We start from the raw sequence: 15,185 nt of genomic DNA, 5'->3' as shown, positions 1-15,185 counted from the left end.
TTGTTTCAAGTGTGTGACTGACAGAGAAGAAAGGAAAGGTCACAACAACAAAAAGTGTATTAGGTTCATGTTTGGGGTGCTGATGTGAATAAAATGTGAATAAAGTGAAAAAAATGTAGTTTTCTGTGCCTTCGTTATCGTTGTGAGAAACAAGGTCATTAGTCAGAAAACCTTACACGACCTCAAAGATCTAAAACCAAGTACAACAACAAAAGGAGAATGAAGTTTTCCACTCAGTGGGAAATAATGAAAGCAAAGGGAAATAGAAAGACAGCTCTACAGGTACCGATGGGGACTAACGTGAGCACTGTGGGAGCAGTAACAACCAGAACAACTTCTAAGCTTTTCCTTGCAGTCGGTACCAAGAAAGCAAATAAACCGTGCAGGTGCTGAAAGATCAAAAAAGGCAGCGGGCGCGTACGGGAGAGTGTGAAGTTGATGGTCTCGACGTGCCAGTTAGTCTCGCTGTTTTATTCGGGAGACGCCGTTCTAGCACATGAAAGTAAATTAACCGTGATTAAGCGCATGGCGTGAGGCCGGCCATTAGGGGCACATGGCATTCTCTGCCCGTGGGATGAAAGTCCTGGCACGCGGTCCCGTCTCGTCTCCCCGGTTCAACTTAGGAGCTGACGCAGCTTCCGATCCGCTCGCCTGTCGCGTCCGAGGGCCTCAATCTGAGGCGATAAAAGACATGAAGGAAACAGGATGCACACGCCGGCCGTCTGTCTCTGCCATTATTCAAATGTGTATGGACTAAGAAACGGACTAAGAACTTCCTTCAGGTCCTGAAGACTCCTGTGGACTGTTTCACAGGAGACCAACTGCTGGGTCTCTGTGGGAAACCTCCATGTTACAGTTTACGGGACAGATTGAATATCAGCCTGTAATTAGCTGAAACCCAAAGAGTAGTTTGTTAGTTTGTTGAGTAGAGCAGTGACCGCAGCGGCCTCAGACCTCGGCGGTAGCCCGTTAGCGAAGACAGATGAGATGTGAAACGAGCACGCTAACTGAAGGTAAAACATGTCTGACGGGGGTCCGGGAGACGTGATGGTTTAGATGGATGCGCCACAGAGAGGAAGCATTTTAGGGTCCCACTAACGAATCCACAGACCATCGGCTTTTATGTGTAAATTCCTTGAATCAGAGGCTCATCGTTAGAAGGAAAAAACTCAGTGGAGCTAATGTGACGCTCAGATTAGCTCCAGAGCTAAAAGGAAACATCTGTAGAACTTTATTAATAATCTAAATATGCGGCTTTAATATTATGGTCCTTTTTTCAGACATCATTAAACTCTGTTTCATAACAAAGCGAGATTATTTGAAATAGGTGGAATATCAGTTCACGACATCGGCTTTGTGCTGTAAGCTAACTGTGCTGTAAGCTAGCTAGGTCTGCAGAGGGCAAAGGTCAGCTCCCGGAGCAGGCGGTGACACGTGTTTGCAGCTACACTGTAAACGTGTGAATGTAATATAACACGTGTCATGACAGGATGAAAAACGCGACTGCTTTTTGTTCTTCATCAACTTTTTACATGTGTGAAATGGTCTAAACGTAGCTGAAATTGATTCTGTTCCCGAGGAAAAAGAATCTCATCACAACGCAGTAAGTATGCTCTAAATGTCAGACACTATTTAAATCAATTTGCTAGTTCGGCCCCTTGGGGCTCATTTAAACTGTTGAACGTTAATGTATTTTATACAGCAGCTACAGTTAAAAAAAAATAACAAGGCCACACGTCAGTACCTTAAATTAAATAATATTTTATTATGGTAATGAAAAAACATACTTAGTGACTCTCATTAGTCAAACGCAGTCCTTCTACTGGTTATTGCGAGATGAACATTGACGACAGACATCCTGCATTTATAACATACTGTACTGAGACATAGTAAAGTAAAACTACAAAATAGGATGAGACACTGCATAAAGACCTCCGTTGGCTGAATCAAGTGTGTGTTTTGGGGGTTGGAGCAAAAGATGCCCGTAAGTGCATGAGGTGCATACTCACCGAGAGTATGAGAGGTGTACCGATATTACTCTGGATCACCTACGATACAGTAAGTACACGCGTCAGAACTAGAGGTTCGACATAGAACATAAATGAGTGGACTCGCTCCACTGTCCTAACGGATACAAGAGTCTAAGGTGCAGCAGTGAATAAGATATGACGTTACTCTATGTACACGTGAGTTGACATGCTTTAAGTTAACAAATCTGAATATAGTGCTGCTATATGACACAGAAAAGAACCAAGTGGGTGGACGGACCCAGTCTCCAGTCGTCCCCGCTCATCCAGGAACATCTTTCAACCAACATACGTAAAGCACGTCAGAAAGTTTTTCTTGAACCTGAACGTCAGACTCCGAGGTTGATTCTGAAAAAATGGTCTGACCTCAGTCACATCTACAAGTGGAGTGTCCGGTTATATACAGTACACATTAAAAGTGGATTAACAGAAGAAGCCTCTGCTGGACGGAAGCAGCTCTAAGGTTATGATGAGCGGAGCATCACTGTCTATACAGACGCTCACTTCTAATTAAAGACAGGTCTCAAACTGTACTGACCTCTTTTTATATTAGATGATATTCAGTCACAGCAACTGACTTTAATAGATTAAAGTCCCTGTTTCTGAGTTCACGGCATGAAGTCCATCCTCTAGATGGAGCTTCTACGCTTATCGAGCCTCCTGTAGGTGTTGATGCTGTGCAAGCCGGTGGACACCGAGCTGATGCCCGAGTGCGGCTGGAGGCCGCACACGCAGCCGTTGGCGTGCGCGGGGTCGGAGAAGGCCTCGCCCTGCTCCATGTAAGTGTCCGAGTTGGAGAGGTCGTGCGGGATGATCATAGGGATGGAGTACTGCAGCTTCTCCCTGCTCTTGTACCACAGGCAGGAGCACATGGACTGGAAGTGGAGCACCTCGGCGTAGACGTTCCTCAGGCCTCGGCTCGCCGCCCCGCCCCCGCCGCCCCCCGCCGCGCCCCCCCCGCCGCAGGCCGAGGGCGTGGAGGCCGAGGAGGCCGGGTCCGCGGAGCGGTGGAGGTGCCCGCCGGCCTGGCCGTTGTGGGCCAGCAGCGCCCTCTGCTCGGCGTCCCTCTTCTCGTCCTCAGTGTTCATGGTCATGAAGCGCAGCACGGCCAGGTTGAGGAAGGCGCCGATTACAGCCAGGCCCGTGAGGATGTAAATGAAGCAGAAGGCCACGTACTCCGGCTTGGTCTGCAGGGCGTGCTCGTTCTGCAGCGCCACGTAGTCCCCGAAGCCGATGGTGGTGAGCGTGATGAAGCAGTAGTAGAAAGCGTGGAAGAAGCTCCACCCTTCGAAGTGGGAGAAAGCCAGGGCCCCCGCGCACAGCGTGCTCATGCAGGATATGATGCCGATGATCACCATGTTGGCCATGGAGACCTTGGTGCACCTCATCCCAAGGCACTTCTTCAGGCGGTGGAGCAGGAACCTCACGAAGGTGTTGATCCGCTCGCCGACGCTCTGGAACATGACCAGCGTGAGCGGGATGCCCAGGAGGGCGTAGAGCATGCAGAACACCTTCCCCACATCGGTGCTGGGGGCCGCGTGGCCGTAACCTGGGGAGGAACAGGAGAAAGGCAGCAGGGTTACTGGGGCAGAGCCCAATGAAGGTGCGACCCCCCCCTTTGGAGGCGATTTGCATTCACCACCGATAGGCTCCCACTCCTCATTTCTCGGGGGCAATTGGAGAGGAGAACTCGCAGCTGTGTGGCGGGAACGGACAAGTATTGATGTCGCGTACGGGAGAGAGACGGCTTGAATAATTCATTGGCCGTTGGTCTCTGCAGAGCAGCCTCAGCTAATGAGGACATTTGCAGCTAATTACCTCTCCACATTTTCCACATCAAGCAAACTAGACACAACAGGTGGCAGATACCGGTCACGGTTCTGTTTATGGAATGAAGTGTGTGTGTCTGTATCAGGTTATATGGGATTACATGAGGCATTTGGGTTCATGCACGGCCTGTCCACTCATCATACAGCACTGTAGCTATGGTAGTAATGCACAGGTGCATCAGTTTGGTGTCCTAGCTGTCTCTTATTTAGTAGGTCTGCAGTCTACACCTGTAAGTGACACTTATACACTTATTGACCATTAACTGCAGGGCCAGAACAGGACCATGTGCTCAGGTAAGCACGCGGGCTGAGCTGGAGCCTGTCAGGAGCTGTCAGCTCATCGAGACGAGCGCAGAAGGAGAGCGAGCTGGAGGCGACGAGGCCTCAAACCTCAGCGGTGACGACGTTATCACAGGGCAGGACGGGCGGCTGGCCGCCTGGGGGGGGGGGGCTGGTGCACCGCGGCCGGTGTGTTTACACGGATTACAGTCACCGCCGCTGTTGGAGGGAAAGCGCAGCCTCATCACTCCTACGAGGCCGCGGTTTGACTGACACCGGGCTCCACACCCCCGCCCTCTGCTGCGTCTGAGGCTGGAGCGTGTAATGAACATGTTGTGGATCCAGAATAGTCTCATTACAAAGGAATGGCAACAACTGCTCGCACATATTTCATGGCTAGATGCAAAACAGAAGAGACATCTGGGAAATTACAGCCTATCAGCCTTTTCCTAAAGAACAGTAATTGCCTTTCAATTTGTGTCAGGACAGTTCGCGACAGACAAAGCTACTCCAGCAATTTACGGCAGACCGGGGCCGACTGTCTCATAACCCAATTTACGCAATTATCATTATCAAGAAAACACCTTTCTAACTGTCCCGACAAATCACCATGAGCAGAGGAGAGATGTGCCTTCATTTTAGTCCTGACCTATAAGTGTTTTTTTTAATCCTGTCATTTAAGCAGGTGGGTGCGCGGCTTTATTCATAGCAGCGTCACATCAAACCCCAACTGTCTGACTTCTTCCCACCCCGCTGATTTGTAGCAGTGCAAACATCATCACCGGGAGTCGTCTATTTCCCATTATAGTCCCGCGACTGCACGTTTGTCTCCAAACATATCAGCTGAGAGGATGCGGCTCCGTCCTCCGCCTGAAACGAAGCATCGCTCAGACCACCCACCGCTTCCACCGTCTTCATTACACTGATTAATTAGGAGGGGATCAAATAAAACAAGGCTTTGAAAGTACATCAAAGAAGAGCACAACGTATTTAGGGCCCCATCTCCGTGTCACTCAATGAAGTTTTCACTGATTAACAGGCACAATTTGTCCTCAACAAGCAGGAGCAGAGGCTATTCATCAAGTACACCTCCTCCGCTAATGGGAAAGGATTCTCTAAGAGTGGTGCTGAAGTCTACAAGAATCTCGCAGACGCAGTAGTAGACGCAGACGCAGTAGAGAAAATGCTGTTGGCAGATCTCTCCCATAACAGCCCCAGACATCTCTGCACCCAGAGCACCAGCTAGAACCACGCTGTATAATGCAATCATGTGTGTGTGTGTGTGTGTGTGTGTGGTGCAGGGTTTCACTCCAGAGTGAGAGGCAGGGGTGAAAACAGTAGCCAACTGGATTCTGTTCTCTCTGAATAATTGCAGGGGCATAATTAAGGGATTACTATGAACGTCTCGTGTTCCTCGTCTGTTTGTAGCGCGACACATAAGCCGGACCGGGTTTTGGTTTGCAGATGCACTTTAACTAAAAGAAACTGTGATCACGGAGACCCAAAATACTGATTTGAGGCTCAGACGTGTTTGCGCTCCAGCTGTTTGCGCAGGAATCAGCTGCTCCGGGTTTTCGTTTCACGCAGCGCCGGCGGTGACGTCACGCGAGGACGCGGGAGCTCGCGAGGTGAGGCCAAATATGGTCCGGCTGGCGACTGGACCTACAGGTGGCCCGGTCCGAGCATCGCAGCGTGACGCCGCTCTTATCTGCGTTTACACCAGCGCCGGAACGCCGTGCTCCCTGTGTAAATAAAACAGACCGAGCCGTGCGTCCGGGACGGGCATGTTCTGGACCCACCCGGCTCCTCCAGCTGCCTCTGGCCCAACTGCCTGCACCCGTCCTGCCTTCCCACCGCCGACACCTAACAACGTTAGCGTAAAGGTTAACGATGACTCCAGTTTTCCCACGAATCGATCGGAACCACGGGCTCGCAGGCCGCCATCAATTAGCCACAGACACCTCAAACTCCAGACGACCCCGTGCTTGTTTATCCAGGCACTCAGACACCGCTCTGGCTCGAGCTCCCTCCATTACTCCACTGGCTTCTGACCTGCAGCGGCTCGATGACTACCGCTGTGTAATGTCCAATCATGAAGGCAAAGACTTTGAACACTACACAGGAGGAGCATCCGCATCTGGAGTCAGCGAGTGCAGCCGTCAGTGTAGGAAATACAAGTCGTGATGCAATCGAATAAAAGGGATCTGCCTTTGTTGGACAGTGGGAACATGGTTAGTAACAATAGTCTGTAGGTCATGAATGTCTCATTCTCATTCCCTGGACTTTCTCATTCTTGATTACAGCCTTATTTGGAGGACTTGCTGGCTGAATAATAACCAGATGAGTGTGTGAAGGAAAAGCAAAGCAATAAGAAGGCTGCGCACACCTGAGGCCTACAGTCAGTCCCACACAGACATCACAAGCCTGAGGTTGGAGCAGCGCGCTGCCCTCATCGTGACGTAAGTCACCCACAGCATCCACGTATTTGTTTGAACATTTCATCCCCGATTAAAAGCTCATCTGAGTCTGTGTGCGTCCAAACGTCCAAGTCCTACGTTTGCTTTCACAGTGGACGAAAAAAATATCCCTATCAGGGTCTATTTCCAAATGTTTCTCTTAGGTTCCTTTTTAGGGGATATGAGAGGAAACCTTGGCAGGCTGTAGTTTTCCATGAGGTCAGTCAGTGCGGCATTCCAAGCCGAGTGTGAGATCTCTGGAAGGTTTAGCTAATTAAATAAATCACGTGATTTATGTACCTGATACACAGTTGATACGGACGTGCTTTTAAACCTCACAACACAGCTGGACTAAAATGGAGCTCGCATACACAGATGCTGTACACAATGATGGAGTGGGAGGGGGGAGACAGAAGAGAGATGAAATATGGCATGAAGGAAGATTAAACAAGGAGATAAAACACCCAGAACTAAAACAGATCTCAGCTGCATCAGTCAAAGTCTAAACCGCAGTAAATTTACGCCGACGGTCTGTTAAAAGCTTAATTCATACGCTAGGAAGTCTTTAATTTGTAGTCATTGCTAATGCAGGGTCTTCAAGCTGGGGTTTCTTTCCAGACTTTTAAAAGGTCGAGCAGGAGGATCTGCTCCAAGGCCAGAGAGAAAGAGTTTTTTACGATATGAAACGTTTTTTAACCTGTCAGCTGGTGATTTGAGACCGAACTAAAACATCAGCAGGAAACTAAACAGTCACTTCACCAAAGCAAGACGTTTGGGAGCTTTAAAGAAGTGAATAAAAGCTGAAAACTGATGAGGTGCGAATACAGGAGTACATTGAACACTAGAGCAAAGTATCTGCTGGCAGGAGTCCATCTGACAGGACTGGTTCATCATTTCAAAGGTTAGAGAGCTGTGCAGAATCAGTTACAGATACTGCTGCTGCTATTGGTGGTGAGTCTCATTTTCTGTGGGATTTGTAAAGACTCACTTCCAAACTGGGCCACGTGTGAAGCAGCAGATGACGGACGGCTGGGGCATCATCACGCATGCGATGATGAAGATGATGAAGACGCCGTGGAGCGCAAACAACATGCACAACACGAGGAGGACAACGACATGCAAAACCGTGGATTGAATGAGGAGAGATGGAGAAGGATGCAACAATAAAATCCTTTTACCTGCAGGTGCTCAAATACTAATTAGTATTACAATCAGAGTCCAACAGGTGAATCATCAACAAAACTCCTTCGTTTGTAGTTAGCATAGCTTAGCATAGCCAGCTATGCTAACTCCATAGCTTAAGCTATGGGGAGGTTATCCATCTTTAAACAGCCTATAATATCCATGTTGACACTGAGCCAGTGGTTGTGCTCGTTTTCCAGCTGATGACCCGGATCAGGTAAGAATTATCTGTAGCTGATGCTGGGGACAGGAAGTGTGGGCGCTTTACAGCACACGCACCAACAGAGTGCGTGGCCGTGGTGACGGCTCTGTGGGGTCATAAGTGCCCATCATCGCCCCTGTCTGTGCCATCTAAGTGGCTCTACTGCCATATTGTAAAGCTGTCAAATGCACATGACTAACGCTGGCATGTGACCAGACGCAATCATGGATTTGACTTGTGGCCTGCTGCTTCGCGTCCACCTCCGTTCTTAAACGTTCTTATACGATGTCCCAGTGTGTTGTTACGTTAGCCAAACCATCTACCATCGTCCATCTACTTCGCTAGACACGTTAGCCAAACTGATGTTAGCCAAACTGATGTTAGCCAAACTGACGTTAGCCAAACTGACCGTCTACTTCGTTAGCCACGTTAGCCAAACTGACCGTCTACTTCGTTAGCCACGTTAGCCAAACTGACCGTCTACTCCTCATGTCTGAGGTCTTCTTGTAACCTTGGTGAGGTAACCAGCGCCTCGGGCTGCCCATATGGCAGCAGAGCCTCAGCTCCACCTCCACCCGTGCTGCGCGGGACTTTTTACTGACATCTTTTCATTTCAGCACCAAAGAAGGAGTTTTAAAAAAAGCAAGGGTTTTGTGTTTGGAAAGTATTTCACAGTAAGTCATAGATGTTCTCGTGTTTCATCCCAATAAAAACACGAGAACATCACCTCATTGCAGGAGTTGGTAATCGGTTATTGTTTGACCAGGTTACTGCTGGCTGTTAAAAGCCCATGTGAGCATAAGCAGCACCGCTGACAGATGCCGTGTTTGGATTGTTCCAGGGAAACCTGCCCAGCCGCCTGGCGCTTTGGCCCCGGGGTGTCGCTCGGCGCTCTGTCTTTTGTGTGTGGATATTAAACGCGTGCTGCGCTCTGATCGCAGCCCTCGGGGGGCAAACGCGCCTCACCCATCACTGCTATGGTTATTATGGCTGGGCCCCAGCGTGTGACGGTCCACTTGGCCCGGGTCGGCTCGTTGGGGAGATTGAGCGGATGCTGGAGACGAACAGGAGAACGAATTCCCCGCTCGGCCCCGAGGGCCCGGTCGTCCCAGCACGCGGCCGTACGGCACCCCAGTTCCCAAAGCATTCCACCTAGTCCACGTTTCTGGATGCTGGAAGCCGGAGCCGTCAGAACAGCGGCGATAAGGCCGGATCTTAAACACAACATTAGCACCTTTTAGTGCTCATTTCATCTCAACATTTTGTGTTACGGTTCTATAAAAGTTCATCAGGTGTATGTGTTGCTGTGGGATTATTGTAATATATATATATATATATATGTATATAGATATATATATATATGTCTGTGTGTTTATGGACGAGGACTGGGAAAGTTTAAGCACGACGAGGACACACAGATGCTGCTTCACTCAAATTTCCCATCAGTATTCAGGGTCTTAAGCATCATTGTGAAAAATATGTAGACGCTTTTGTGTTTGTGCTCCCTTTGAATTCTCTGGATAATAAGAGATTAGTGCTCCAGTGTGGACAGTGTCATTATTATTCATTGCCATTTCTGGAAGACTAAATTGGAGCTTTTTGTTTCCATCATGACATTTACCCAAGCAGCATTCAAACATCAGTTATCGTCTTTGCCTTCGCTTGGTGTTTCTAACTGGGCCAGAATCTGGTGACACCATTTCCCAGAAGCCCTGGATATTTCCAAGCTAAACATTGTGAGCGAGCGATTGGTTCAGATCTGTCATAACAGGAAGGAGCGGAGAGATTGCCAATAAAAAATGGAAGACACTTCAGACCGCAGCTCGGAGCATTTTATGGCTGTGGAAGAAATGATGTTAGTTGTTGCTCATGAATGTGCTTTGGTTCTGAAGTGCTTCTGTAGACAGAAATCAATCACTTTAACTTTATGAAAAAGACTAAAGATGCATGAAGATGTTGCAGCGGAGGCCTAGAAACTAAACGTCACGTCCTCGGGAAGCGACGGTACGAACGCTGAATGAGAGGAACAAGCGGAACCAGTGGATCTTTTCCCGTCGTCCGATCAAATAAAAATACCTCAAATGGACGGAACGCAGCCTGTAAACACAGCCGCTCCCCGTCGGGCCGAGCCGATCCGACCGCGTCCGGGGCTCATCACCCGCTTTGTTCCTGGAATCGCATCCCTCCAGGTCTCCAATACCTTTCCTTTTCAGGTCAGGAAAGGGAGCGTCGCAGCAGCACGGGCCTTATTCAAGAGACAGTGGCGTGACAGCTTTGTGAGTCCACTTTACACAGAGGCTCATATTACGTTGACACAACCCATTGTCCTTTTGTGCCTCAGAGCACTAATGATGTTTGCCACTGATCGAGCACAGCGGCGTGGATGAGTTCGGACGGAGGCCCTTTGTTTTTCCAAAGATAAATTATTCACACAAATATACAATGCATCAATATTATTCTAGACTGAAGCAGATGTCTGGCGATATTATCGACTAATTGCACGAAACGATGGCAACCAACATTGAGCCTCGTGAGTAGGTTTTCCATACGTCAGTGAGACGATAATGCCACACTTCACCTTCACAGCTCAGCGTCAAGGCCCCACGTGAAGCCCAGCACCCTGTTATAGCTCTGACAGGGTTGTAGCACACATTTAGCGTCTGCGGTGCTGGGACGCGTCTCAATTAATCTCAAATATCCACTGGAAGGATTAGGACATTAATGGAGCGGGCGCGTCCAGCCCTCACTAAAAGCTCTGGATTGTACAAGAGGCGCATCATTCAGTATTACAGGACATGAGATTATAGACATTCTTTCATTCTGAGCAAAAACGGGGAAAGAGTTCACATTTCTGACGGAGCAAACCTCACGGGAGTGGGCCCGGCGCGGCCCGGCCCGGGCTCTGCACATGGCGTAGTGTGTATTTATACTCTGGAAGCGAATCAGTAGGAAACTTCACGTTAAAGAGATTCAGATCTCACTACTGTGTACTATTTTATTTGGTGCGAGGCCAGCCAGGCCTCGCTGGATTATGAAGTCTAATAAATACAGTCGTGTTTTGTTTAGTGAGTCAGGCAGGCACTCAAATTTCCATTGAGGCAGCGGAGCATAAAGCAGACGTACAGTAGGTAAACACAGGCTGCTCATGTGAACAGAGCAGCACCGGCCTGAGAGTCACTTCTATCAACTTTCTCAGACCTCGGGGCCGGCGGCGGCTCCCAACGCTGGAATATGGTAGGAAACATGGGAAGGTGAAGGCCGGGATGAATGGAGGCATCAACCAGAACCAGCGTCACATAATTAGTATTTACCTCCAACCTTCATTAGGCAAGAATTTCCTTCACGGCCCATAAAGCGGTGGTTTTACCTCGAGGAGGGTCACGGGGTGATTTACAAGTAGAAACAAACGCACCGTAAAACTTTACAAACTTCACACACAAGCGCCGTCGTACAGTAGGTTCCCTGTGGCGGAGACGCTGAGCTCGGTCCACCCAGCGCCAACGTCGGGGACTTTGAAAGCCCCTCGTTGTTGTTGTTGTATAAGTTTATGTAATGCCGCTGATTGCAGCGTTTTTAAAGGGTAAAAAAAGGGACCTGTCGCGTTGCATCTCTGTGAGGAGCGAGGACAGTGTCACTCTGCAGAGCACGACCCAGGGTTACGTAAGCCGGAGCAGCGGGGACTTACAGTGCAGTACAGTAGTGCCCCCCCCCCCAAATGGGCCCAAACACAGCAGCCACGCACTGGACCAGGATCGTAGGTGAGGCTCAGTTTGGACCAAGTCCGGTAGAAAGGCTCATTATTAGACACGAGCGGGGCTTTTGAGCTGTTTTATCAACCAAGAGCTTGAAGAGCCCAAAGCTCAGGGTGTTCGGGCAGCGGTGGCTCCAGGTTGTAGCCGCTAACGTCCTCTTGTCACTTTCCTCCTCACCAAACGTCCATCTGCTTCTGTTACACGACCACAAGGAGCAGCCAGCGAGGGTCACCCAGCCCCCGAAGCCCCCCAATATTAACAATGCCACCAATATCACCATGCGACAGCAGCAGAAAGCAATAAGGATCCGACAGAAAGGCCAGATTCAGGTCTGCGCTCCTTCACTAACACCCTGCTTGACGCCGAACCAGCGTGCTTCCACCCCATCGCCTGACGTAGCGGCGCTGATGGAGCAAGCGAAGCGGAGCTGGAAGGGCTCCCAGCCACCGCTAATGTGACGGAGGCGCGCTGCCTGCAGATTCCCGCTTCCAGTCCGACTGGACGCTATCACACACAGCGCACGTCCCTGAAGCATTTGTATTCCGTTCCTCTCGCCTTCACGGAATACAGATTCATGAGGTCTTCTATGAAAACACTGAGCGCACGTCTAGTAAATCAGCATGAGGCACGGAGCCAAATGATCTCTGAGCAAAAACGACTTAACAAGACGTGATTCACAATAATAAAAAAAATCCAAGCAAAGCATGCGATTTTGCAGGAATGCCGTTGTAACTGCGCCCATATGGGCACTTTAAAGGGCTCCACGAGGACGGCTAACAACTGCACAGGGGAGATATTAGATAAAAGGTCGCAAGTCAAAATGCAGGGCGGATTCTGTGCAACGTCCAAGGAGCAGATTTGCTGAGAAGGCAAAAATAAACAATTGATGATTGACGCAATGATCTGTTTTTGTTCATCCACGTGCTCGCTTATTTGCTAAGATTCCACCTAAAAACACCTTTTCCTGAACTTGCCCCTTTAAAAACACTGCAAACGTCATCAAGTCGAAAGCTGGGGTGTTGTACTTTGTCTGTGTGGGTTGTTTGCGTCACGGGATCCTTTCATTTAAGTTGAGTAAATAGTGTGATATCATATGACACGCTGCACAAAGACTAGTATATGTCAACAGGAATTCAAATACACAGACCATCTGTCCATCACAGACCAATCTTCTTATTACGAACTGCCAGACAGCCTTTTCACGCTCATCGCGGTGTGGACGACCTCGTCGGCTACAGTGGCTCATGTCGAGGGTGGACCACCTGGTTTTAAATGGACCCCCCCCCCTGTCCAGTGTGAGGTTAAGAAATGACAATGGAAGCGCTCAGCTTTCCAGAACTTGATGTGTTCTGACAGAAATGTTTGACTTCCTCTTATCCCCATGACAGGTAACGCGTCTTTCACATAATCTGGTCCTTGGGGGGTCTGAGTGTCCTGAGGCCTCTTTTCCAAAAGGATTTTAATTATAATTTCAAAGAATAAGACAGGAATTGACTATTTTTATCCATTGATTGGTCTAAGTCATGGCTGCTCTTGTTAATAATAAAGCGCAGCATTGTGTGGCCACATGTAGATGTGTACTCTGTTAACGTATGTGCCAGGAGGCCAGAGGAACACTACGGGTCTGGTGTTGTCTTTAATATTTAACAGTGTGTTTGAAGCTGCCAGAATAGAGTAAGAGACACCTGGGGTCGGGTCAGAGTGCGGTGAGTCGCTGGCGTCTGATACAGTTACAAGTCAGAGGTGGTTTGTGACAACAAATACAGGAGGACGAAGGCGATAAGGGCAGCTTCTACCCAGATTAACAGAATATGTTAAAGCCAGAGAGATAACGAAGCCGCTGGAGTCACTGATCGGCCACGGGAAAAGTTTTCTCTATAGCTAAAATATTAATGATACTTAAGTCATAACAATGAGCCATTATAAGAGTGAGTCCATCATGATGTCATGTTAGAGGGTCTGATCCAATGAACTGTGAACTGTAGACCTGCTGCAGACTTATCCAAACGTATTACTGTATTCAGTATTAAATATGAAAACGCCCCTTTAAAACGCACACGGTGTTTAAACAGCGGAGCTTCAAGCTGCTCAGAAAAGGTTCCACGAGGTCTGCGCTCATGTGCCGGGGTCAGAAGTGAGCTCACTGTACAGTAGATCTGATCCATCGCCTCAGGGCTCTTAATGTTGGATCATTTTACAGAATGTGAAGACAAAATGAAGACATATTATTATTAAAAGATAATGAAAACATTTTGAATGGTGGGATTTAAAAATGATATTTTCTCATGAGCATCCTTGCTTTTAGGACTTTAACTGTTGTGAGTGGTTGTTTCTTCTTTTATTAAATATTTACTAATATTTCCTACCTGTTGTACCTCATTGATACTTACTGCTTTCACATTCATGGACGTGTTTTCCTGTAATATTTGTCTAGTATGGATTCTAGATATCTTGATATTTTTACTACACTAAACCGAAAGCCTCACTTTTAGTCGCCCTGTGATTAAAGTGGAACTTCGCAGAGACGATGACGTCAGAGCGCCCTCTTACCTATGGTCGTGATCACAGAGATGGCGAAGTAGAAGGAGCCGGCGAATTTCCACTGCACGCCGGCTTTGTGCGGCTTCAGCTGCAGCACCACCTTCTCCAGCTCGTCAAAGTCCTCCCTGGACAGGTTGAAGGTCCGGAGCAGCTCCGCCTTGCGCAGGTCCAGCTCCTTGCGCTGCCTCGTCTCCTTCCGCGACTCCAGCGCGTCGAAGATCGCGGCGCCGACGATCAGGTAGGTGAAGGTGCAGAGGATGAGGACGAGGGTGCGCACGTTCTGCCTCTTCATGGTGGCGCGCGGCGTGCGTCAGGGGGACAGGCGGAGGGTCGGCGCTGGTCTGGAGGACGGCGAGCTCGGCTGGTTCATGGCTGTGCTGCTCGGACGGAGCAGCGGAGCTCTCTGATGACTTTATGAGCTGGGGAGCTGTTCATTCAGCACCACCCCCCCCCTCCCTCCCACTACAGGAATCCTCCCCTCCATCCATCTCCACCCCTCTCCCTCTCCCCCTGAGATTCATTTCACAGGCGCGTGTGTGTGCGCATCCCAGTTCACACGTCCGTGCACAGCAGTGAGGACTGGGTTGGAGCCAGTTTGAGCTGCTGGTGGGAGCCACGCGCTGGCCTCCAGGTAGCGTCAAGTCGCGCATGCAAAATGGTCCACGGCCCACCAGCCAGGGGCGAAGTGTGGGGTTATGCAAATACTCCGCAGCTTCTCGCCCCCTCGACTACACGTACTGTAGGACACGGCGCCATTCATTATTCATGCTTCAAACAACGTACAGCTGTGTTTTCGTGCGCCAGGCTGAGCTGAACTGTCTGAAAATGTATTAAAACCGCAAAAATATCCGATCACATTTATTAAGCTGTATATTCACTTCTCCCAGCGTCTCAGCATATTTTTATTTATGTTACAA

At 49.1% G+C, this 15,185-nt stretch overlaps 1 protein-coding gene across 1 annotated transcript; it reads right to left on the bottom strand.

Moving 5' to 3' along the window:
• Positions 1 to 1,741: 1,741 nt before the first annotated feature.
• kcnk3a (potassium channel, subfamily K, member 3a) lies at positions 1,742 to 14,738 on the bottom strand. Its single transcript, XM_029141715.3, has 2 exons — positions 14,278 to 14,738; positions 1,742 to 3,576 (listed from the first exon to the last, which is right to left on the bottom strand). The coding sequence occupies exons 1-2, from the start codon at positions 14,558 to 14,560 to the stop codon at positions 2,657 to 2,659; spliced, it is 1,203 nt and encodes a 400-aa protein (XP_028997548.1). The 5' UTR covers positions 14,561 to 14,738; the 3' UTR covers positions 1,742 to 2,656.
• Between the last annotated feature and the right edge of the window lie 447 nt (positions 14,739 to 15,185).

The sequence above is a fragment of the Betta splendens genome, chromosome 24, assembly GCF_900634795.4.
Source record: "Betta splendens chromosome 24, fBetSpl5.4, whole genome shotgun sequence".
In the NCBI taxonomy this organism is placed as follows: domain Eukaryota; kingdom Metazoa; phylum Chordata; class Actinopteri; order Anabantiformes; family Osphronemidae; genus Betta; species Betta splendens.
Note: the sequence above shows the minus strand (reverse complement) of the source record. Positions and strands in the feature narration are given on the sequence as shown.